This window comes from Copidosoma floridanum, unplaced genomic scaffold, assembly GCF_036245765.1.
Source record: "Copidosoma floridanum isolate Cflo_tuat_1 unplaced genomic scaffold, Cflo_Japanese_pri ptg000005l, whole genome shotgun sequence".
NCBI classification, from domain to species: domain Eukaryota; kingdom Metazoa; phylum Arthropoda; class Insecta; order Hymenoptera; family Encyrtidae; genus Copidosoma; species Copidosoma floridanum.
The window spans coordinates 7,386,438-7,413,896 of NW_028321882.1; the positions used below are offsets into that span (position 1 = coordinate 7,386,438).

Sequence of the window (27,459 nt, forward strand, 5' to 3'; positions counted from 1 at the left end):
CGAATATGTGGAAGTCTTGAATTTGATTTCAGCTGAGATAAAAAGTGTTTTTAAAGTCACTGCAAGCACTGATAGTTATTTTGTCGGTCTGGAAATTCATCGTGATGAAAACAAGCAGCATTTGCTTATTAGTTAAAGTATATATGTAAATAGTGTGCTTGTCAAGTTTGGCATGAATGACGTGAGCCCAATTAGCACACCTACCGATGCTCATGTACATCTGCATCCGGTAGATAAGAACAATATTTGCCTATCTAAAGCTCCGTATCGTGAGGCAGTCGGTTTATTCATGTTTTTAGTCATTGAATCGCAACTTCATATTGCTTTTTCTGGAAGCATGCTGAGCGAAATTTTAAATAACCACGATCCAAACCACTGTTGTGAAGTAAAACGTGTTTTATCTCCCATCAAGAGCTACTCTGACGTGGACTACGCACGTGATTTGGAAGCCCAATGTTTCACAACTGATAATTTATTTTGCACGAGTTGTGGTCCATTCACTTAGTTGTCGCAGCGCCAGGGTCTAGTTACGCTTAGCACTAGTGAGTCAGAATACGTAGCTCCTGCAGCAGTGGCCAAAGAAGTCGCGTGGCTCTGAAAATTAGTCAATAATTTGTATCTTAATGGGTCTGGTGTCTGTCTTTTTGTTGACAATTAAAGTGCCATAAGGCTTGTAATAAAATAAAAAGTATCATAAAAAAACGAGACACATCGATATACGCTACCATTTCCTGCGTGAAAACTGTGAAAGCAGAGATATAAATATATGTTTCATCTTATTCAACTGTCAGAAAGTGGATACCCAAACTAAGCTTTCATACATGATCGCTTCAATTTCCTTCGTGATATGATTAGTTGATATAACTGGAAAGGAAGTTATAAATAGCTCCAAAAACGGTAAAATCGTTGAGTATTTCTATATGTACCCTCGTATCGGTGGATCTTTAATATTTAACTCTGGAATAAACATTCAGTCAAATCTCATTTTTTACCCATAAACGAATCCTAATTCACACAACGTTCATTCTTGTTCTACTTGACAAGTACTCTCGACGGATTTTCTGTTTTTTACATCAATAAACTCCCCATAAAAAATAACTTTTTCATTGATAAAAATTAGGCAACTTTGACATTTTACAACAAAAATTACGAAAGACCATTTTTTAATTAATAATAAGCAGTTGTTATTTTGTCATTATAAAACTGATACAAGGTTTAAAGTAAAAAAAAAGAGACTGACCTATACTGATAACATTAATTGTACTTATCCATTAAAATAAATTTATACTACGCTTGCACATAAATATTTTTATAATAGAAAAAACATCATTAAATTACTTGCCAAGTGTATACAAATTTAAAATGTTAAATTCTAAAAAACTTTTTAACTTTATCGACAGTTTTTTTAATTAACTGTTGCGAGATTTAACTTAATTAAAAACTAAATTAGTTTTACATAATATAATTTCTGCTTTCAAGAGTCATAGAATGGATCTTAAAATATTATGATATGTATGCTATAGATGGATTTAACGCACAAAATTTTTTTGAAAAACTTCAGTTTCTTAATATATTGATTATGCTGTACCTACACTTAGTTAACAAATTGTTACTTCTGCAGAGTTATGAATAATGTCAACACAAAAAATATTTGTTGCATTATAAGATCAATAGTATAAAATTGATCTTATCAGTTAAAGTGACCATTCAGATAGCTCTAACGTAAATAACACAGTCCCTATTCCATAAATATTATACAAATTTCAGCAAATTATGTGTATAGGAATTTTAAAATGGAATTTAAAAGATGAATGGATACTGCAGTCTTATTATTCATACTATGCTAATGAGAAGCATAAAATAAGTTAAATCAAGAAATTTGTGGCAGCTTAATGAGAATATCTTAAGGCCTACCTAAATGAGGGAGAAAAAAAAACACATTGAAAAACCCATGCCCTGTATTTAAAAAGATTATAAGATAGGTTGCAGAGTTGCAAATTGGATCTACTAGCATAAGTGATGAGCTTTTATCTAGACCACTGCAACTTGTCAGAACACAAAAAAAAATGTATTATATAGTAGTACAAGATCCCAGATTTATTTTGTTTGACGTTGCAAGGGCTGTAAACATATTTATGAAGCATTCAGGTAATATTTTTGATAGTTTCTTAGAATTTTATAAAGCATGTGCTAGTAATATGCCACGCTTTTGGTGAGAAATCAAAGAATGTAAATAAAAAAAGTTATCTTTAAAATTTTAAAACACTTCCGTAAATCTCCCAGTAAATCTCATTCATAAGTGGTAACTATTAATAAATATCAAATACATTACTTTATTTAAGAGGGCCAACCACAGTTAAAACAGTAAATTGCGTTAGCTAAATCAACTTCAAGAAGTCAAAGTCAATTTTCTCAGCTTCCAAGGTTATGGTAAGTAGTAACTACTTTCTAGATTTTACCAAAAAATATTTGTACTAACTACTTATAATAAAGTTAAAGCACTACTAGTGACTATCAAGCAAGCTCACTGCAATGGTTGAGTGATAAGGTGAACAAAGACATACCTTATTTGTTAAAAACAAAACTTTGTTCCATCATGATAATCTTTTGGCCCATTGTTCAGCTGTTTTTAGGATTATAATACATCTTACTACAAAAATGGTTCGATTCAATCGAAATATTGCTATAATAAAGGTGTTCGCCTTCCTTTATGAAACTTAAACATGAATAAGTTTAATATATTTCTTAACGTAGTTCTTATTGAGAAGTATAGGACTTATAAGCCAACTCTTGTATCTATTATCTCAACAAAAAAAGAAAAATATCCGGAAGCTAAGTCCCAAATACTTTTAATAAAAAACAGTGCATAAGAATATTTAGACATTGATATTATGTGTTACACCTCACATATAAGTAATGTTTAAAAGCTGCTTTGCTAAAAAGTTAAAAACATAAATTTTAAAAATCACATACTTATGCAAAACAATAATATATAACAGTAACAAACACTTTATTTAACATGTATGATTGTTAATTTAAAAAATATTCTATTTTGAAGAATAAAAAACTACTGTTATAATGCGATGTGACAGTTATCAAAGTATAGACGCGTAGCCTGATCAGTTATTGTCACAACATTCAGATTATAACATGAATGTTGTATCTATTCAGTTATTATTGTAGTTATGTGTATATAATTATATCTAATGAGCAGAAGAGTCCAGTTTAAGTCATGTTAATATGGGACGATGATTTAAAATATATTCTCCCACTATGCTGTAAAGTTTGAGTTAAGTATGTAAGGTAAAAATTGGGTAGTTTATAAAAAATTTTGTAATAAAGCAATTTCAGTATACATCTATTTTTTAAAATAAGATAAAATAAATGCGTATAAATGTAAGGTACAAAATTTCTAAACTAAAAAATATAAGGTGGTGGTAAAAAAATGGACAAATTTTAATATAATTTTATTTATTTGAAAAATCTTAGTTATTTTTTTTATCGCTTACTTTCAGGTTTTTTTTTTTTAAAGTTTTTTTACTCTTGACCACATTTTGTTATCATTGGTATTAGAATGAGTGAGACAAGCTAACAAAGTTTCTATGACATGAAAGTATTGTATATCAGACAGTGTATGAAAAAAAAATAAATTTTATTATTGATAGAACAAGCTATTATTTTTAGGAAAATGTAAATAATAATAGTTATATTCATGTATCCCATAGGCTAAAGGTATTTTTGCTAGAGAGGTTCCATGTAGTAATATTGCCTACCATAGCCGCTATATATCAGCAGCAGGACCAAAACTTTTAGAAAGATTACAAAGAGTTATTTCTAAGCCTCATCCTCGAAGCTCAAAATGGGTAAGCACTTCCATACCTCAAGGAGAATGGAATACATTAAAAGCTCGATTGTGTTCTGCAGAATACCATACCAACAATTTATTGAGCCCTGTACTTTTTGAAGAAACATCGCGATTAATACCTTCTAATGCCGTTTGCATAGAAATTGCGCCTCATGGACTGTTACAAGCCATTTTGAAGAGATCTTTGCCTCACAGCTGTATAAACATAGCATTAACAAGCAAAAACCACCAAGATAATTTAGAAGTTTTACTAACAGCACTAGGAAAACTACATAACATTGGCTTACAACCTCAAATATCAAACCTTTATCCAAATGTTGTGTATCCTGTCAGTAAGGGAACACCTTCAATATCTTCCCTTATAAAATGGGATCACACAGCTGATTGGTAAGTTTAATAAGTTTTTTTATGTGTTACACAAAAATGTAGTAGTATTTTGCAATTGAAAAATAACTAGTTTTTAAAGTAGCATTACCATAAGTGTAATATGCCTTAACTGTTAGCATTGCGTGTATCTAAAACGATCAATGCTGCATAAACATATTTATAATATTTATATTCAATAAGGAAAAAAAATCGAAAGATTCTCAACATTACATTATTCTTATTAATCTATGTCATACGATTAAAATATTAATTATCTAACGAAAGTAAACAGACTCTACTAATAGTTAAGTCCGAATACTTTAGGCCAAAATAAAAATTTTTTATCATCCACACACCGTATTACAAGCTTACAACAAATAAAAGACTAGTACCTTCTGCAATAGATAATAACAGTTATACACAGTCAGAGGTTGTTCTACCTTATAGTCGTGGTATGTATACTTTCTTTCGATTTACACCTCTGTTTAAAATTTCATGCTACCATCTGTAATTGATTTTCATATGCTTGTACAGAAGCCACATTCAAGGGTTGGCCACCAGATGAATGGAGCCGGAAGCTCGATTTCATAATAATTACCTTTTCTAATCATAACCAACCGTTCTCAAAGTGCCAAGTGGGGGTTCAATTTTGGAATTGCGCTCAAAGCGAATACGAGGATCATCTCGTAGATCATAAAAAATTAGTAAACACATCGTATAATAGGAAATATGATTAAACAAAGAATGAAGTCTCACATATCGATATACTACACAGCCAACAACAAATCGCTGTTTGTATGAATTGCCAAGAAATGGCACCTCTAGTCGATCTCTTTTACCTTCGTAAAAGATATACATAGTTTCTTGTATGAATGTATTAAATTCGCAATTTGCCTTCTTACATTTATACTAGTCTCCTTTACTCCATTTCTTAGACTTAACTTGTTTCTCAACTTTTCAAACTCTAATTTTGCCAGAGACTTTTCAAAATATCTGCAAATATATTTTTTAATTTAACCTTTATAATATCAAATATTTCATTTAAACATATTTCATTGACAAAATGATAATGTCCATATATGCACTTAGAATTTTTTCGTGAAATTACCAAACTCTGGTATGCTTGCAGCTTCTAAATTGTCTTCATAAATGTCAATTAGCTTCTCTAACTGGAAGTAAAGAGTGTCTATTGAATCTTATCTTCTACTTTACTTTCTTCGAACGTCCTGTTTTTTACAAATCCATATAAACATTTTAACCAAGCCATAGAGATTTCTCTTAAATCGTACAATGCTTCTTGCAGTTTTTATACTTTATTAGTATTATTGTCAAAACCTTGCAGTAGTTCAATTCACACTGCTAATCTAAATTTTTTATTTAAAAACGTAGTTTCAACACCCATGAATTCAATAGGTAAACTTTTAAGACAAAATTAAAATAACGGAATTTTTAAAGCTTGCATTTTAGCTACAGGAAAATAATACAAAAAAAACAAATGTTTTCAAATAATTTTTTTAAGTACAAACCCTTTTACTACTAACCTAGCTGTAAACTTTTTTTTGACATTTTTTAAAATAACTTTATTTGACATCTAAAACGTTCGTATTTTTTGGCCTACTAACCAACATCCATGTCTTATTTTTATTGAAACAATCAAGTAATTTTTTCATCACATTTTTTCCTTTATCAGAATAAAAAATTTATATCGCTTCATCCAAACGCTTAGGATTTTCTGCTCTACAATAATTAACATTTATATTATTAAACACATTATTATCATCATACCTAGCTGGATGATTCACTTTTTTTCTTGGTCTATTATTCAAATTCTTATCTTTCGAGTTTTTAGATTTATTTTCATTGTCTTTAAAATTCTTACAATTCTCATCTTCTGCATCTCTAAATTTATCACTACACTAAGATTTCTTATCAAACATTTTTCTCAAATGTTTGCTTTGTCATTTTTTTTGTAAACCAATGCAGTATTCATTCTCTTCTATGATATTCTCATGTCTTGCTACAATAACTCTATTATTAGTCGAAGTTCGATATTGTAAATTGTCATTACCTACAACAATTCCTAAATCTTTTTTGTTAATTCCTAAATCTTATTTAGGCCTTCGTCTTTGTTCTGATATACGTACAAATAGTACTCTGCTTCCATACTTTTTTAACTACTTTAAGTAAGTTTTAATACCCAAGAAAATTTTAAAACGTGTTTTTGATTGTGTAGTATTTGCAAGTGTCCTGTTCTTTTAATAGGTAGCTGTACATATGACTTTTAGCTAAAACCTTTTGTCCATCCTATTTTCACTTAATGCAAATAAAGCAATTTCCATTATACTTCTGGTATATTTCTCAGTGGTATCATTTAATTCGTGCATATACGGTGGACATGCATCTAGTCTTAATCCTATTTTTCTTACTAAATGAAAAATTCTTTTATTCATAAACTCTTTTTTATACTCCTATCTTAACTTTCATCCTTTTTCCCGTTACATTATCAACTTTATTCATGAACAAAACAAGACACATATTGAATTCATCGTTTAATGCAACCGGATAAGCTCTGACAATTATACTATAATCATTAAAAGTGTTAAAATGTATTTTTTCCATTGAATACAAGTGTATTGTTAAAGCTATGGAAATTAGTTTTAACGATGTTCAATACTTTTTCTCTATTAATTAAAAAAGTAAATCATCTATCTTATTTTAAGTACATACAGCACATTTTATATAAATATTTTCAATTTCTTTAGGCAATCCTTCAGCCATAACATTTTGACATAACACATACTAATCATAAAAACTTAAATGTCCCAAAACACGACGCCATTTTGCTTTCAAAATTATTTTTTTGTTGTTCTAGTAACTCATAAAATTAACGGTATGAAGATTACATTTTCAATTTCATCAATTTCAATTTGACTTGGCATTTTCTACAGCTTATGTTTTTTAGACGCTCTAGTCAAAAGCACACCTTTATTATAATAAACTTCCACAATATAATTTTGCGCAACAATTTTACTTTTATCTGTTACTTCAACGAGACGAGTGACATTGTTTCTTATATCTTTTACACAAAACACATTTAATACACTGATTTTAATCAATCTGTCAAAAACTTTACAATAACTTAAAACCTGCCCTACTTTCGTTACTTTTAAACTTCTACTATCACCTACATTTACATTAACTGAATTTTTTCAATCAATAGATTTAACCAAAATATCACTACAATTCACTATAGAATTTGTACAACTATTCTCTAAAAGCCAGTCTGTCCATGTAGGGGAAAGGTGGGTAGTATGAGCACCCTAGGTTCACCAAGCTCTCATATTTATTATTTAAGTGCAATACTAACTATAAACGGTGATTCTTGAAGTGCAAAGCCTGTGCAATAGAATTAAATTAAGTGTAAGTGAAAGAAGCAAGAAAATAATATTATAAAATACAAATTACTACACCTTTCTAAAAAGACCGTTCTGCCCCCTATGGGGTAGGACAGTCCCCACCGTGGGATACAATGAACATGGAGAGTTAAAAAAAAATTTTGTTTAGGCATGTAGGTATATATATGAATTTATATCTAATGTAAAAATTATAAAAATACATATCGATAGATCTCTGTCGATTTTATTTAATATAATAACTATTTGTCCATATTCAATTTAACAAATATTTCAAACCTTAGAAATTAATATGACTTTTTGGTTTTTACGAGAGTACATACAGGTGAATTTAATATTTAAATGCTTAGTTTAATAAACATTTTAAACTTTATTTGTAAATATCACTTTTTATAATTTCTTGGATTTTAATATCTTACTTGTGAAATTATAAAAAATGCTTATTAATATTTGACTTGTAAAAGAAGAGAAAATTAATACAAATTAATATTTCTGAAAGGTGGACTAGATTCTTGTTGAAATACTGCGTTGTCCGATGGCACCAAAAAAGTGACAAAAGGAATATCATAATTATGAACTATATTATTGAAATTGCTTGGTAAGATATGTCTATTAATGTCACTTAATGGCTTTTTGAATACATAACCATGGACATTTGGAGCTAACGGTTTTTTCAATCAACAGAATTTTTTAACCGTACATTAGACTTAATTCTCACATTATTCTTTTTTTTTCGTTTGCTTTTTTTTTTTTTACTTTTACTACTCCTTGGGTAATCTCGTACCATTTTTAATTATAACTAACAATAAGTATATCAAAAGTTGGACAATAACTATACAAAGTTTTAGAAAATAAAAAGTTGGGTAAGGAAAGTGATACTAATATCTGCTTGGGACTAGCCATGCTTATCCTGCCCGTTTAGTTGGTGACCGACCTACCCCCTTAACACATCTTTGTTAAAACAGTATAACTTTTGTATTAAACGTAGTACAATAATAATTTGACTTGTTTCTGCAAGCTCTTAAAAGGCTCTTGTAATTGTACCTAATTTGAAAATTCGTGAATAAATATCAACCATCCAAACAAAGCTAACAAATTTTCGACGGCACGCATGTTTTGAATTCGAATTTTCAAAAAAATTTTATAGTTTGATAAAAAATTTTTTTGATCTAAAAATTTTGGTTTTGGACGATTGTTATGTTAAAGTATTAAAAAGCAAGAAAAAAAATCGTCCGTGACATAAAAATGATTTCTTTTATTAAAACTATGACTGACCGTTTTTATCCATTGACTTCATCCTGCCTCTCTTTCCCCTACCTTTTTTTTCACTTTACAATGCAGTTAACTCAACAATCTTTGCTGAGAACGCTTTAAGCGGGCCATTGCCTTGTTGCCAAGTATCCTATTGTGACGCATGGCCTCTGACTTGCTCTTCACTCAACCCTGTGCCTCTGCATCTGAAAGCTTCTTGATGGTCAATGTTTTCATGACATTGTTGGCACCTGCCCCTTTGTGCTCAACCACCTTGGCCAGCATTGTTAATGTGTGGGGAATCTTTCTTAAAATATTAAATTTCACTAGGCCATAAAAGGCTCTTTCTTGTTTTTCGTAAACTTTTACGAGCACTAGCATTAGCACTTTCAGTTTTATTTTTAATTTCCATCATCATTATTTTATCGATTATGGAACTACCTGTCTGATCTTCTTTTTAAGTGTTCATCAAATCATCAACTTAACTGTGCGATTCTAATAATGATTTGAAATGATTTACTTTTTTTTTCTGACACTATGGAGCCCATAGCTTTTAACTCGTTCACGGCTTTCTCAAATTCACTCATAAAGACTGATGATTCCTGGTCATATTTTGATCTGACTTTTTAAACTTAATCTATATTTGCTATTATTCAATACTACACCTTAGTGCTGCTGTTTCCAATCAAAATTTGCATCAATTCGTTCTTATATTTATTTTATTTTTCTTTAGCTTATCTTTACCAGTCACCGTAGATCTGCTTGCATGAATCATATAGTTGGTCATTGTGCTGTAGCTACGAGTAACTTGCAGGTGATTAATTCTTTTTGGATGCACGTGGATCCTTACTCTAGTTGCCTTTAAATCTACTTGGAAAATTCTTAAAGAATGAGCGGGGAATAATTATTGGTAAATTTTAGTTTACTAACACTACAGTCATAACAAAACAATTTTAGCTATTATAAAACACACAGAATTAGTGACCTAAATACGATCCTGCTTATAAAACTAAATTAACTAGATAATAATAACAAGTTTATTCCACTGTATGTTTTAGAGCCAATGTATAAGTAATGAACTAAGAATTTTTAAGAAGTTACACTTAATAGATAAAATAAGTTAGATAAAAACGACACAAACATTTTATAGGCTTATAGATACATATAGAATTTGAACAATAGATCTCTCAATACACGCAAATAGATTTCATTCATAACTACTTAATAAAAATAATTTGTTTTGGGATAATTTCCTAATCGGCATGGATTTTAGTGTAGGGTTTTGGGTGCGTAGAATTTAAAATTTTTCAATTTATCCAGAGCTTGAATTCATCTACAGACAATGTTTATATAAAAGTCAATAGGCGTGTAAAACTAACGCTTAAAAATTAATGTCAAATAAAAAATTTAAATAATTTTTTACTGAAACAGGAATTGATATTTTCTACAAAAAAATTCGATATTGGTACGGTTAAAAATTTTGAACCAACAATAAAATTATTCTAAAACCAAGTACATTTCATAGAAACTATAGTGATACCTTATTTTACGCAGATAAGTGCAGTAAACACAGCTGAAACTATTAAAGTCAGTGCTTGTGGAAGATCTGTTCAGTCTATAGGTCTTGCCAGTGGCTCTTGTTCACCAAAAGGAAGAAGGAAGTAAATTGCGATTGTGTTGACTGTTGTAAGTTAAATAAAGTTATTATTCCTAAACGCTAAACGTTGTATAGAATTTATATTTTTGTTGTTTCTGAAAAAATGTGTATTAATCTATTTAAGTTTAATATAAATTTATTCTTCTGATATATCCTGTAAAAGATAAAGACAAACGTAAAACAGTAAGTATGACTCACTTTTGTCACAGCAATGGAAATTTTTGTCTTTTGGCTTAAAATTAACACTAGCTATTCATCACCTAACTATTTCAAATTTTATTAGAAGCAATGACTTGGCTTCCTTTGCTATAAATAACATAGATAATGTCATAAAAAAGAATGAAGATCATTTAAAACACAATCTTACAATGCTGCAAATTTGTCTTAACGAGCTCTGAATAATCTACTTATGTACAAAAACAAGTCACATTGTTGGGAATTAAGACAATTTTAAATTTTAGTAAATTACTTATCAAAGTACTTTACCAGCAACTACACCAGAATCCCTATGAAATCTTCTAAAAAAAGTAATTGATTTTATATGGCTTCATAAATGTAAAAAAAGTTTTAGAAAATGTAAGAGTACCTATTCACAGAACCAATTTCAAGTGTATTTGATACAAATTACATCATTATTATTGATGCTAATGCTACTTTGGAAGAAGTCGATGCAGTATTCAAATAACTTTACGAAGACCAATATCTTAGAAAACAGGAAGAAAAATTTGTGTTAAATATTGCGCAATAATTAAGGTAATTTTATATTTTTAATATTATCTTATGAGTTCAATATTTACCGTATTTACAAATCATAAACCTTAAAAAAGTTTTAATGTCAGCAATTGCGAAAATACAGAAATCTTATAAGACAACTTTAAGACTAATTATTATTTGAAAAATCTAGTTTCATTAAAAGATAGTAACAGTTACGAATCAAAAATTGAGGTAATAAATTTTGTTTTACTGAACACAACTTAAAAAATTACAAAATATCAAACTTATAAAAAGTGTCGTACCAAAAAAGACAACATTACATATAAAACTTAAAATATAAAAGAGAAAATGAATGTAACAGAGAAATTTGGTATAATGCTATTTTAAAAACTGCATGATTTACAAGGTCATATCTGTGTCAAACAAACATCATTAAGGATTAAACCCTTCCTTTTGTTTAAAAATATGCATAAACATTTTAAAGTTATTCGCTAGAACTAGGAGAGATTAATTTAAAAAAAAAAGAATGGTAATTCTAGAGCTTTGTCGTTATAGTTGAATCCAGTATGAGAACCGTTAGTACTAATATTACCAAATGCAACAGGAGGTCTCAGTAAAAATAGATCCACGAAAAAGTATTGAGACTGAATGGTAGATCAACAACCTTGATACAAATTTATTTACATTAAATATGCAGGTATCAGGACATTTTGCCAATCTTATAAAAAAATATAGAAACCAAACACAACTTTAAGATAATCTTAACGGATTTATATCCAGAGATCAGTTCCACAGAATTTTAAAATTATTTAAAACAAATAAATTTTCTAAAATAATTTGAACAGCAATTGACTGCATTTTCCAATAAACATAATAAAAGAAGCAACCAAACATTGGTAGATAGAATCTCTTGTAAAATATATAAAAATAAGGATACACCTCTGTCAACCATTGCATGATAATGTATTTACAAGTATAACAACACTGTTCAAAGCTTGACAGATTTTTTACTTCACTATTTAATGAAAATTTGTTTAATTTACACTTCAGTAGATTTGTAGAACAAAAAATACTAATAGATCACATATGGTAAACTAACAGTTTTGTGATGAACGTTCAAAAAATGTCATAATAGGAAAACGATTGAGTTTATACTCAAAGTTTCAGTAAAATAAGTAGAAAGAAGTTGGACTTAGTCCAGACAGGCCTATTTCAAATAAATAAAGAATGGTATTATGAGCATTAAGTAGCTCATATTTTAATATTGTTATACACAAAATATTGTGTATTTTTATATAACACTGCTATTAATAATAAGATAACAATCATTTTTACTGTATCAAATAGCAACTTTCCAGCGGTTCAACATAACTCTAAGCCCTAAGAAGTATCGAGTTAAGACAAAGCTCAAAACTTACACCCACACATATGTATGTATATATATATTCGATAAAGTATAGTTAGTCTTGTACAAAAATTATATAAATATATTTAAGAACGAGTTTCTTAGTGCATTAATTTTTTCTCCTTGTTTGTATTATTATATAACTATGAACTTGAATTCTTATAGTCAAGAAATAATAATTACTATTTAAATTTTGACACAAACTTGTTATTTTAATTAACAAGCGTAGTTACAAAGCTCTAATAAGCCACGATAAGTTTTTGTACTGAAATAGAAACTCTTAAAATATTTTTTCCTTTATTCATTTGTGAATGTACGAAACGTTGGCCATCTTAGTAGACCAATTTCTAAAGTACTCGATAAATTTGAAAAAAAGTAGAATTTTCAGTCCTAATAGGTCATTTATTATAGTTACAATACTTAAAAAAGCTGTACCAAAAAGAAATAATTTTTTGCATACACAGAAAAAAAGCTTTCATTTATTATTGGACATAATGGAATGTTACAATTCTTGGCCACTGTGGAAAAAATTTTTCCCTGTGGCCGAGACTTCAAGTCCCAATAACTGGCCAGTCGTATAAATTGTACGCAATAAATATTGGCCAGTTACGAGGACACACTAAAAGTGAGCTTGCGTTGACAGATGTTTCAAAGTCTGGCCAGCCAAAAAAAATAATTAAAAATATTACTATACTTGTGAAAGTTAAAATTAAGTTTTCTGCTTGTCAGGGGTGGTGGTTGTTTTTCAAGATTTGAGGTTGACAAATAGTACTATTTTAAAATTTTCAGTTGCTCTCTTGCTGTAAGACTTGACGTCAGCCTCTCTCTTTCCCAACGTGGGGCCAACAACTGCCAAATTCACCGTTCGCGACTGTACCAAAAATTTCTTCTTTACTCGCTGTCCTGCCAGCCGTCAACGTTTCTCTTGGCCCCTTGTTCAAACGCTTTCTTTTTAATCAGGCCAGAGCAGTACTGTTTATTGAATTGGTCCCATCGCTAAAATCGACTCATTGGCCTGCGTTGGTTAGATACAAATTTTGCTGGACTCCCACAGGCTCTCATCAACTTTTTTCTATTCAGACTCTCAAAAGAAAAGTTTTGGAGAAATTTTTCGTATAGAATTATAGTAGCACCACGAGTAAATTGCAATTAACAAAAAGTATAATTCTTAAGTCTTTAACTAATAGCTGTGTCAATATATATCTGTATATATGCTCTTTATATCAAAATTGAATCTGCTTCGTTATATTTTAAAAAGTTTCTGTCCCTGACTTATCATTTCCACTTCTATAATTAGAACGATTTGTATAGACAACTACGTGTACTTCTCTGTTGAACAACAAAAAAAGTAGCAAATGCTCTAACAAAATTGTTTAATAGAGAGCATGGTTGAAATCAACTGAAGCCTAATAAAAAGAGCTAAGCGTGAGGGATCTCGGGGCTACTGACAGAAGCAAAACTGCCATATATATGTGGTAGTGAAACATTATTCAACAATAATTGTACCAACTTATGTTTGTAGACACACACATGCGTATATATGCCAAAGCATACGTGAGTACCCACTAACCCACCTACTCACTCCTACACACATATTTTTTGGGACATATATCTAACAATTCAATGTGAAATTTGTAAATATTCATTGTTAGCTGAAAGTTCATAAATAATAATTAAATAAAAAGTTAATAAAATTAAGAAAAATAAACAGAATAAATATAAGTAAAAAATTAGTGTTTATTAAGGCAGAGTATAGCAGTATATACAAAGTATAAACACATCTGGTATGAATATACATTCTAACATTATCTAATACACAGTAAAACTTTTCTGTTAGTATTGTAAAAATAACTACAGAATACATTTTGCACTGTTCAGAGTACTTTGGGTCTTTTTTGATCCACATTTTAACTGGTTCTAACCATAGTTTAACACTCATGTGCATTTATATGATCATCTAAATAATAAAAATATAGGTTTATGATAACTGAAATATGATGCGTATACTATTGATATAATGTTGTCTTAAAGTCTTGCAAAATTGCATCAATAGTTGTTTCAATAATAACTTGTATTTTTTTTTTTGTTATAATGCATAAGCCCTTGTTTCGTAAGAAAAGATAAAGGATACCTATAAAGTATCAGTTAAGTATAATAACATTATCAGAACTAGTGAGCTGTACTATACACACATACACACACACGTAAACAATGTACATAGAATATGCCACCGCATAAGCATACAGTACGACGTAGTAATACGAATACAAAGTCAGTGAGAAATCAGAGAAGGCCTTCGAGATGGTAAAACTTCACCGCTTCCAAGCTCATACGACCAACTTTGAATACTACAGCAGCATATATATACAAAACTCCATCTGAGATTTTATCTAAGAAATCGCTTGGCCTTGAGGTGCCGCTCTTGCATTTCAACACGCACTCGGATATCGGGTATTCTTAGCCACTATTTCGTCAAGGGAGAAAAAGAGTGGGGTTAAGTATCAATTTATCCTATGTTGTCTTATCGTTCTATGTAGAGCCAGCATTCTTTAGCAATCACACAGCCATGGAAAAGATGAGAGGGGACTCATGACAACCCATGGATCAGGTGAATTGTATGAGTTTCTTATTTGTTGTATTTCCAAGTTTTGGCACTTGGTGCTGCCCTTTGCGATAGGTTCGTTTGGTGTCTTCTAGCGTTTTTCTCATGTTAAATAGGTTGCTTTATTAGTAGGGAATAATAGAGAAATGGTATGAGACCCAAGTGACACTATTTAATAAAATAGTAAGCTCATACGAGGATTTCACTAAAAAAAAATAAAAGGAAAGTGACAAGAGGGCGAGCTATAGTGTGTCACGATTAGCATGATAAAGATTTGGCTAAACTTAAGAAGCGAGACATGGATATTAACTTGGACAACAATGTACTTGAAACACACGCGTATTTTGAAATAAATTGTCGTGAGTTGGTGGGTACAAGCTTTTTGGATGCAGTAGGGGCTGACAACAATATTTTCGGCTCTGTGACACAGCAGCTAAGGGGGCTAGATATAACAGGTTAAGATTTTGATATCACATGGAAAAAGCTTATCCACTGGTATGATAATTTTCGAATAAAATTGACCAAGCACGTCAAAAGCATATTTTCATTGCTGATTTGTTGTCTGCAAAGCCTGCATAATGTTAATGAATTGTTGAATAAGGTTAAGGAATTGGTCCGTACGTTGTGGGATTTGGACTGCCCTGTTAATAAATATGATCTCTGGTTGGTGCGTTTTATCGTACGGAAGTCAAACAATCAAGCGAGAGAGAATTGGAAGATTTCTATAAAGGCTAGGTGTGATTTCTCAAGCTACAGGAGTCTCGTTGATTTTTTTGATCGTAGGGCTCAGTTGGTGGAGCAAGCTCATTTGTCTTTTGTCCCGGCTGACTTTACGGTTAGCTTGCAGGCGTATCGAAATAAGCGTGGTAAGGGCAAATTGATCGCTACAAATTTGGCGAAGTGTGAGGAACCAAATCTCGAGCCTTATATCCAATTTTTAGAACAAATTGCGCTTTGTACAAATCCACAAAATTTTGGGCTATCTCGCAATCACGGCTCTATGAATTGATCAAGAGAAAAAAACTGCGCATAACTTGTCTTCAGGACTCTCGTTTCGCCACTAATTGTCCCTCTGATTGCAAGTGTGTGTTTTGTGGAGGTAAAAATCACACCAATTTGCATGTCAATGCCCCTTTGAGATCTTCAGGTCCTTGTGACAAGTCTTCTGGATTATTTTCAGTAGCTCAAAGGGTAGTTAAAGAGGCGGTTAATTCGGAGGGATCAGAGCCAGTGGAAGATTTTGAGCTAAAGACAGTAGTATTGTCTAAGTGGCCCTTGTAAGTGGTTGTGTTTTATTGGCAACAGCTCGCATTATCCTGGCGAGTGAGAGTGGTGATATTATAGCTGTCTGTGCCTTGATTGATCCTGATGTGCAACGCAGCTTCATTTTAGGGGACGTACTGCAGAAACTTGGAATTGGACCAGCTCTAGGTATTGAATAGTAGGAATGGGTGAGGCTGCGTCAAGTGCAGTCCTGAATGTGCTGGTTGTGGCTCAGCCATCTAGCGGACGTTTTTCCTTTAAGTTCATGGCAGTTGTGATAAGAAATTGTATGCGTTACATACGAGCTACAAGAATCATGCGAGCTCTGTGACTTTACCTGTCTGGCATCTCTTTGGCCAATCCTCATTCTCATAGGGACATCCCTATAAACTGTATTCTTGGTACCAATACCTATTTAAGTGTTATGCTTGGCGAGTTAATAAGAGATCCAGTGGGTGCTTCATTAGCTCGGCATACTATTTTTGGTTGCATCTTGACCAGGGGGACTTCTGTTGAAATTGTTACTCGTGAGATGGCCAGTGCACCTTACGCATTAATCAAGCCCTCCATATCATAGCTACTCACTAAGTTCTTAAAAGATGAGGAGATTAAGACTCTGAGGCCTCTGTTGGCAAAAGATTCTTGTTGTAAGAAGTTGTTTGAGGCAACTCATTTCCTATGACAGAAAGCAGATTTTAAGTTCGATTGCCTTTTGGAGAAAAAAACGCTGTTTACTAATACAAGGAACATTGTTGTCGCTTGTTTAATTTGCTCCGCAAAACAAAAGAAGAGAAATCCTTAGTTGTCTCAGGCTTATGTCTCATTTAAAAATAAGTATCTGGAATTGGCACACATGACTTAGATTCCAACTCAGGCGTCGTGTTAACTATAACTTGCCAGATTACGCAGTGGTTTCTAAGGAAAATTAAAAAAAATAAAAGTTGTATATAATGCCTCTCAGGTATCATGAAATGACTATTCTTTGAACGATTTTCTGTTGCATGGATTAATTCTACAGGCTGATATTGTAACAATAATGACCAATTAACGTTTTTGAGGGTTTGGATTTGTACCAAATATAGTAAGAATGTTCAGGCAGACTATAGTGCATCCTGAGGATGTTGACTAGCAGCGCAACGTCTGGAGAGAAGATCCTGCTGCGGCAATCCAGGATTTCAGAGTACTCACCATCACTTATGATACAGCTTCTGCCCTTTATTTGGCTGAAAGAGTGCTGAAGCAGTAAGCCAGTGATAAAGGCAAGCTTTTTCCAGAGGCCACCGAGATTCTTCAAAGTCAAATTTATATGGCTGATATTGGAGGCGCAGATAATGTCAAGATGGCAATCAATCCCCTTAATCAGCTTATTTAACGGGCTTGGCACGTATGGAGTTGGGTAAGTGGGCAGATAACGATGAGGCTATTCTCCTGGGATCAGATTCACTGTTGGACTCTGAGGTAGAGATTATATTACAAAATCTTTGGATTGTTGGCAGTGATTGGGACTTACCAGTACCAAGAGAGTTAGAGAACGGATAAACCCATTTTTGGAACTTGCTGGAAAAGTTGTCTAGAGTTCGCTTGCTGTGATGGCTGAGAACTGGTTTGAGTGGCTATTGGCAGCTTAACGAATTTGCGAATACTTTCAAGCAAATCTACGTGGCTGCTGTCTACTTTGTAATTCTGGAAGTTTCATCGAATCTTCTGCTGGCCAAGATGAAAGTTTCCTGTCAATGTTCAGACGCTGCGGGGGTTTGAGCTGTGTAAAACTTTCTTGTTGGCTCTCCTTGCCAAATTTATTTTGACATACTTATAGATAGGCCCAGAGTTAATTTATTTCTGGACGGACTTAGAAGTGGTCCTAGATTGGCTGGCTTCCTACCCGTTACGTTGGTAGTCGTTTTTGCCAATAAAAATAGTTAAATTGTGTTTCTAATCCCTCATGCTTGTTGGCTGCACGATTGTTTGAAGGAAAACCCGGTGGACTGTGCGTCTAGAGGGATTCTGGCAACTCAGTTGAAGACGCTCGAGCAGTTGTTGGCTGGGCCATTCTGACTAAACTGCCTGAAACCGAGTGGCCCACGGCACGCCGTTTTGAATGTTGGGATCCAGTTTGATAAGTCCATTATTGATGATCAGAACAGCAAAGTTGCAGCAAGCACTGTGGCAGCTAAAAAAGATCGAGTGCTGGCATATTGCGCTCGTTTGTGGTTCAATGCTCAGAGGCCCAAGATTGAACGAAATTTTGGATGAATGTCGTTGAGAGAATACGCGTGGGCCACTGTGGCTTCATATTAAGCCGTACAAGATCAACATTATTTTGTGAAAAGGTGTTTGTTTAATAGCGAAAATCAGTTTAGCATAGAAGCTCGTTGGCAATCCTAGTTTCATTTTTTGTATGAACGCTGGTGTATATCTGGAGTTGTCGAATAAGCTAAGTAATGTGCTACTGTCTACGATAAGGATTCTGCAAGACCAGTTTATGATGCGTTTTATAATACATTTACCTTACTTTGCAAAGATATTTGACTACTTTACTGCTAAAAAAATAAGTGGTTATTTAGAGCCTCTGTTATACTTTCTCTCGTTTAAGTCCCACTTTTGTTAGAGCTTTAGTACACAGTTAGTGCTTCTGCATCTCTTTGATGACGTTGGGAAAGATATAAATTTAGATACTGTATTTTTTCTATGTTTATTAATATTTAAAATGTCTTTGATACAGCTATTCATACTGAGCTTTTTCTGGACTCATAGTAAATAGGTTTCTCTGTTAATGCGAATATGTACGTTCATTTGTGCCTGACCGAACAGTTCTTGTTTAATGCTGGTCGTGATGGGCGTTAGTCTAAATTTACATGCGTTACGTTTAGTATCAAGTAAAGGTTTGCTATGGTTTCTATAGTTGTCACACTACTTTCGTACCACTTAAAAAAAGGACGGTGCTAAAAAATGAGCGCGTCTCGTCTCGTATGTCCTCTAAACTTTTCGTTCGTCTAGAATTCGCTTCTGAAACACAGATCTAGACAAATCTTCTTTTGTTTTACGAAAAAAAAAAAAAAATAGAGTTAACGCAATCACTTCCAAGGAAGCTGTTTATTTGATTATCACTAATAATTTAACCATGTGTTGGCACGACAGCACTACAGTGGTTCTGCCTTACTGCATAAGCCGTGATCGCGTCTTGGGTCATCGGCTCTGTCACATGCCTGGCTTTCGTTGCTTACATAAATATCTTTTCATACCCACATGCACGTTTCTCGTGTATCTAGTTCTGCACTATATTCTATTAACCCTCTGTGTCTCTACCTTACTTTCTTTCTCTATACCTGGCTTTTGTCTATTTGCTTTTCTCTTTTCTCCGATCACTACTATACCTGGTGTCACCTTCATCCTCACCCACTTCTCTGCCATAATCCCTTGATGTATCTGGCTCTTTGCTACCTCTCTATACTCCACTCTTCTTGGTACAATTTGGATTCTCTTCTGCAACTCTCTATCTATATGCATTCTATTGCAGCTCTTTTATTGTAAGTTTTTCTCTTTTTTTATCTCTGTTTTTTGTTACAATGCTTACAATTGTCCTTGATCACCCACACACTTTAAACAAAATGCAAAAATGGTTAAAAAACTGGCACTTCTAAGCATGCACCTGCAATCTCTTCTACACCTATCTTCTTCCTTGGTACATACGTTTGTATCTACATTCTCTGCCTGTCTTTATTCTTTCCATCTGATATGTATCTAAGTGCCCTACTGACACTCGTAAGCCCTTGAACGACTCAACAAGTGGAAAAACACACTACCTCTCGACTTCTTCGCAGCTCTTGACGGTGACGTATCACGTTCTTAGATTTGTTGGTTTTTCATCAGATCGCTTTATCTCTCTCTTTCTCTCTCTTTCTCTCTCTATTTTTCTCTCTCCCTCTCTCTCTCTTTCTGTTTCTCTATCTCTTTCTCTTTCCCTCTCTCTCTCTTCCTCTCTCTCTTTCACTCTCTCTATTACTCTTAATTTGTCTTTCTCTTTTTTTTTCTCTCAATAAATGTTCTAGTGACAAATAGATAGCTAGCTTATACTATAAATGTTTTTTAGTTTAACAGTATTCATTTCCCAGACGTATACGGTTAGCTCCTTGAAACTATCGCTTACGAGCGAATAATTTCCTGTTTTGAGACAAACCTGCTCATAAGCAGACTTCAATCTTATTTTCTAAAACATTATAGCACTAAAACTGTACTTACGAAAATTTTCGATGGCATACGATAGTCAATTAATCGTAAATAGGTCTTACTCGTGGTTCCTATCGATTTCTCTCAAGCGTTTGACCTGGTCAACATGCAGCTTCTTGTCGATAACTCTGAGCTATTCGTTTTTCAGACGTATTTTGCCATTGGATATCTTTACATTTGACTAGTATAACTTAATCTCTTAGATTTTATAATGTTAGGTTGTTCTAGGCATTGTTACGTACGCGTGGTGTGCTGCACAATAGCACTTGGTCCTTTGTTTTGAGCTTTGTTCTTCAGCAACTTGTCTGATGTATGCCTGAACGTAATCATACATCAATACACCGATGACTTTTGTATGTATGCATTGGGTGAAATTAGATACACAAATACGATTGATGGGAGTGACGATATCTCGATTTTGGCAGCTTTAAATGGATTTATTATCAACAAGAGTGAAACCAAAGCTGTTTGGTTTGGTTCTCGAAGACGTTGATTCAAGTGTTAGTCCTACCACATTTGCACTATTTTTAAGTTGCAAAGTTGGGTGCACATCCACTAATGCTCTCTTGTCACTAGTGTTGCTGTGTCCTTCGAATCCATGTCTTTGTCCATCACCGTCCGATTCTCCTTATGATGGAAGCCACAAAACTAAACTAAGAAATTTTATAAAGTTAAGAATTTGTGCGTGACTTATATCATCGTACATATTGTGACGTGATCCTAGTGGCTAGATTTGCTTTGTTACAAATTATTGTCCCTTAGATTAGAGCACTCCTGGCTGCTTAAATGTAAATCTTTACCCACAGTTTTCTCTCATGTGAATAAAAAAAAAAAAAAAATTGTTACTTACGTTGGCGTAGCAGTAAATAGTTCCAATATTTTGTGACAATCTCTACCCTCAGGTTGGCTTTACTTGAGTCTTGAAAAAGGCCTCTTAACCTGGATTTTTAATCAAGGTTATTTGCTAGACTATAGGTCGTTTAGTAAGTCTTGGGGGTTTTCCATTAGTTTGCATCTTGTACTCCTATTTCTGTAGTTAATGCAGTGAATGTTGGCTTGTAGCTTGTTGCACGCTTTGGTTCAGTAACTCTGCTACCAATAGTTAAGGCCAGCCCAGGCCAGTAAGTCAAGGGGGGAGATCGTTTTTTATAAGCCAAGATCCTAAGAACAGTACAATTTCTTTTGTGTAGTTGGATCACTCCTGTCTGACTGGCAATCTCTAAATCTGGCATCTGGAGCTATGGTAATCGTAGTATTCTAGCCACAGGATTCTATTATCTGGACATTATTATCATTGGGTTGGATGTTTTTGGCCTCCCGGGTACAGCCTACTGGCTTTTTTGGTATCTCCTCCCCTTGAGCTGTTATTGTTGAAGTTCTAGCTTTTGTCTGGCAGGCTTTGTCTCAAACTTTGCTTCTTATCTCACCCTAATAAATAGCAGCCTGGATGTCCTAAAAGCTCGGTATAAGCACATGCCAGAGATAGGATGATGACGAATAGGTAGGCTTATCATGTTAGCTGAGATGGCAACCAGTTGCGTTCCAAGTTTCGTTACCATAGTGTCTTCTACTGACCACATGGTTCTCGTAGTTCATGTGGTGCTGCTAGATTAACTCCACATCTTGTTACCCTTATTGCTCATCCTTTTCTTGTTGTTTCTAATGCTCCTTCTATTTCTCTAATTTTTGACTTTTCTTTGTCACTGGTGTCCTTAAAAAGATTTAGAAGGTTGATTTTTTTCTCTGTACAGGCATCTTGGCGTTTTCTGCAGGAGGTAGAAGCATACCAGAAGATTTATCCTGTAAAGTGATTTCTATTAAACGCTTAACTATCTTGCTTGGTGTCAAATATGAAAAAGCTTGAGTGGAGACAGGAGCATCGAAGCTGATGTAAGGTAAAGGCTGTTGAGAAACTAATTTTCTGGATGGCTCTCTCGGCTCGTCTATTACCATCTCTTTGATTTCAGTACGTTTTAAGTCATCCAGGGTCCAAAAATCTTTCTTACTATCGAACAAGAGCAGCTTATTTTCCTTAGGTGGTGGCATCAGGTCTTTAAATAAAACGTATGTCACTAACGGCCACTTCATTATGGTTGAGATCCTTGGGGAGATTTAGGCTGGTATTTTGTGAAAACATCTTAGAAGAAGAGTCATCTTGATCATGCTGGATAAAGCTACAAGGAGGTGAATAGAAAATGTACAGGCCAAGCAGAAAGTTAAATTTAATCTTCCTCAGAGGCTAGACTCAGGAATCTTTTAAAGTAGTGCCCGAAGATCATGGTCATAGCTGGTATTAAGGAGGCCATAGCTCACGGCAATCATGTTGGTTATGGCACCAAGAAAAATAAGCTAGATTTTCACAATATGGGTAATGGCTTCTGGGGTGTCGTATATTCGTGGCTACTACCTTTAGATTTTGGTCCAGCCTAAACGTTGTAAGGTAAAAATGACAGAATTTACACCCAAAATTATTGCTGACTCCCGCAAAGCATAGAGCTCACATGGTCCATTTCAGGGCACTTGGATCAGCTCTTATCTCAGGACTTATACTTTCAAGAAGACTCCAAGTGCTTTCTTTTAGCTACCCTATGCAAGCAATTCACGGGCTTAGGATATTGTCAAAAGTCATAAAATGCTGGCAAAATATTAATGGTTGCTTGCACGGCAGTATTCATGGTATGTATAAATTCGTGTGAAGACAGATCGTAATTTTGATAGTTCTTACCTACAAAAATGGTGACAGTTGACTCATATGTCAATATGCTTCGTTCTACAGTTTCGGCTAAAAGGTAATATGAAGATATGGGTACATGCTTGACCCTGTAATCAACTGAAATCATATTCAATAACTTATTTTTTAACTTACGTTCATTGTATGTTAGAAGATAGCCCGGTTTCTTCCAGAGAAAGAAAACTAGCTCTTTTATATACTTATTTTTCTCTTTAGCTCTCTATAACTACTTCTCATATACTTCAAATTCTGTTTGCTTGAAAAGAGCTTTAGACAATCAGCTGCTACGGCCAGCCATGGGTATTCCACTATGTACGTACCCATTACTTCTTGGGGCCTAGACTGGGTCTTGTTTCCCTAGCGAGTATAACAATGACGTACAAAGATGTCAACATCATGATACATCGCTTTCCAGTAATACTGGCAGGCCACTCGATCATATATCTAGTATATCCCGAGGTGTCTAGTAATGGACGTGCAAGGAAGTTCTTTTAGACTTTACTCCTGGCAGTCTTTGATAATGATAAGCCACCTGTTTTCCTCATAAAAATTATCAGATTTCGTAAAAGGTCCATTCTAATGTTATGAAGCCTTTCGTTCTCAACTTGCGAGTCAGTCAACCTTAACTTGTTTCTTAAGATCCAACTTATCAATACCAGCACACACAGTGACCATCATCAGAAGCCTAACCGGTGACTTACTCATAAACTTATAACACAATCCATTCATTACTCTCCAGTGTCTTAGGGCAAGTCGAGTTTCTAGCTCAATTGACCTTATAAAGTACATTTTTAGAATCATGTCCCCCTCAATATTGTCTATCATTTTCAGGAAAATGAGATTGAACATCTTATTTACCTTTATGCTTCGTCTTGTAGTCTCAGTATCCATAAGACATCATTTACATTTTAGGTCCATAAGTTAGTGAGAACTAACTTTAATTAGAACAAATACACTGGGCGACTTTGTCCAATAGAAAATTGGATGCTGCTAATAAGTATCTTTTTAACGCATTGGTCCTCTAAACAAATGAAACTTTAAGCTTGCTATCCAATCTTTAACCCAAATTCTCGATTTCAAGCGTAGCTCTGGACCAGGATAGACTGCCAATAAAGTCTACAAAGTTGTTATTAATCTTTTCAGTTCTGCTTAAGTCCCCTGGAGTTAAGGCATTAGGCGAGCTCAATAAGACATGCAAGCTTCTACTGAATCAAGTCCTCCACTTTTCTGTATCCTCACTGTTTTTTCAGCTCTTCACAGTTGAAGCACGTTTTAAGCGCATTCTCGTCTACCAGATCAAGTACGATCGTTGCCAATAGCGAATCTGAGTCAAAGTTCATCGGTTATTACCCTTGGAGACTGCCTCCTCATTGCCATACAGAGCAAAGCAGGGGGAAAAAGGCCTGCCTCAATCCCTTGTTTAGTCAGTCAGTTACTTTGGTTACTTCCTAGATTCTACACCAGGAGAAAAGCAATGTCATTTTGACTTTCTCTATGTTCTCAAGGTTGCAGATTCCCTTGTCGATAATAACCTTTAACTTCTCTGGTAGAAAATTCTAGTAGGTCTCATTGGTCTTTCTGGCCTCTCTGGTCAGATAACTTTTAATCTCAAGACAATGTACAGGAAGGTGATGAGGAATACTAAGATTCTGTATATTTAACTCTGTGCCTGGGTGTAAAAATCTTAGAGCAGGTCCTCTTTCTTATTTTTTCTAGTTATCTCTTAACAGATGAGCAGAATATGATCCATTTTGTAAGGACCCATTTATTAATTCCAAACTAGCATGCTGCCTGTTTATGCGAGATACACCGTCAACCCCCTAAAAAAGCGTGGTCACTTATGCTCATGGTGGCCCAAGAGTTCTGTAGGCAGTATAAGAAGTCATTACATTTTTCCGTATACAGCATAATCTCTAATTTTGCAGTGCCCCTTCAGGGCCTTGGCTTAAAGCCCCTTCTCTCCATGACAGCTCTACAGCCTTTTGTTCTCACATTGGTCAGCATGTGCCAAAAAATCCTCTACCTGTAGGATTGTCTACCAAATTTTATGGGAAAAAGCTGAAATGTTTTAGCATCTGGTCCTGGTTCTGTTGGCAGAAAGGTCGACTCCAGCTACTTATATCCTGGGCTGACCAAAAGTGCTCAAGATGCCCATCCATCCTTAGAGACCCTATACTCGTAGGATTATCCACCTGATCTAGATTAGATTTCGACTTGTTCTCTTAATTTTAGGCGATTAATTGGCAGTAGCTCAGCATGAATAAGATTGTTATTTTCCTTGTTAAATTTTTCATCCAGCAAATTGCAGGGACTTAAAAGTAGGTTGTTCTCTCAAACCAACACTTCTTCGTATTTTGGAATCTTCTATATTATGACGTCATAGATTGAACTGGTGACCTGGATTTGTAGCATCGTGAAAAGCTTCAATTTAACTTGCTCTACTTTCAAGTGGTCCAATAGCTCTCTATGTCTGACTTTTTCTCAGATTGGTTCCTTGGTTTTTAGTTCATTGACTTAGGTTGCTGGTTCCTTATTCCCGTTGCCACTTTGTAGTATGTACTAACATCTTAACAGTTAACTGGAAACCTTATGGTTCTAGTATTTTAGTATTTTGCATCACAGAGATAAGAATGTATGCAATGATATTCTGATCCAAGGTGGTAATCCAAATTCATCTTCAATCACAAGAAGTTAAGAGTACAGTGTGAAGTGCGTGTCCAGGGTTTTACTAAGTTGCAAAAACAGGCCAATTGTATGAACTTTAAAAGAGGTAGTTGTAATTAGGTTCGTCCTGATGCACGTATAAGAAGTAAAGGCAAATATCATGCATCTGGTTAGCTAAAGCATGCATCAGATAGCATAAAAACATCTTTATATTGAGTCTCAAAATTCAAGAGGCAATGTATAAGTAAGCGGTAACACTAAAACGCTATTCCTCAACACTGCTTCTGTACCTATAGGAATAAAAAATGGGTTACTTTAAAAGGGAATGCGTTCTCCAGAGCTCTCATCTGTTAAAATTCTGCTTCTGAACAGAAAATTAGGGCGAGTTTTCTCCCTTCATACGAAAAGAAATAAATAAGAAGAATACTATCACTTCTAAATATACTGTTCACTTAATCACCACAAATTCTTTAATAATATGTCACTTTAACAGCCTTAGAGCAGTTCTGCCTTGCTGCCCAAATGACAAGCTCACGTGCTTGGGGCCATCCTTTAGGAATATAAGAGTCAACAAAGTTGAAGGAAATCTTTATGTGACCTTACTTGGAAGGAAAGAAATGACAGCTAGTCTTATGTAATATTCTAATTTTATGAGCTAAAAAAACCAATTCACTGAGTTTTGGACATCTGAACAATGTGCATACTTCTCGGTTTATGAGTGTCAGACTGTGCAGTACTTTATGCTGTCTAGCAGTTGCAAATACCTAGTGACAGACTACATGCTACGTCCATACTGGCAGTTCGTGTAGCATTTTCTTATATTTTCGTGTTCATGCACTTTCATAGTTGAAATGGCTACGTATCAAGATTTGGACGACACGTTAGTATAACGTTATGCAAGTAAATGGTCTTTATAGTGCATTTAATATAAGCGTATTGTGTACTAGAAAATTATAAAAAGTAGTTTAGTGGTCAATAATTTAATGTTGCTATTTACCGAAAAATGTTGAAGCTGAAGGCCAGGCCAGAATCAACGCAGTCAAAACTGCTTTGTTTTAAAGTTTAGATAATAAAATTATATATTTGTATTCAATGTCGTTTTGTGAACGTTAATTTGCATTAGTGTGCACTAAGTCTAAGTGCTTTCATTATAATTACAGTATGCAAACAAATAGGGTCATTATTATCCTAATAGGCTTACGTACGAAAAATTCAGAAAAATTTTTTTTTGTTTTTGGTCAATTTATCGTTATAAGTACGGGAAAAAATTATTATATTAAAAAATATTTAGATGTAACTTA

The 27,459-nt window shown here is 33.7% G+C and overlaps 1 protein-coding gene across 1 annotated transcript in view; it reads left to right on the top strand.

The window, feature by feature from the left end:
- Positions 1–27,459, top strand: part of LOC106638276 (fatty acid synthase-like) — a 1,454,996-nt gene that overhangs the window by 999,910 nt on the left and 427,627 nt on the right. The window contains exon 11 of the mRNA XM_089598131.1: positions 3,726–4,252. Within this exon, the coding sequence (XP_089454257.1) occupies positions 3,726–4,252 (527 nt within the window). The remainder of the gene's footprint in view (positions 1–3,725; positions 4,253–27,459) is intronic.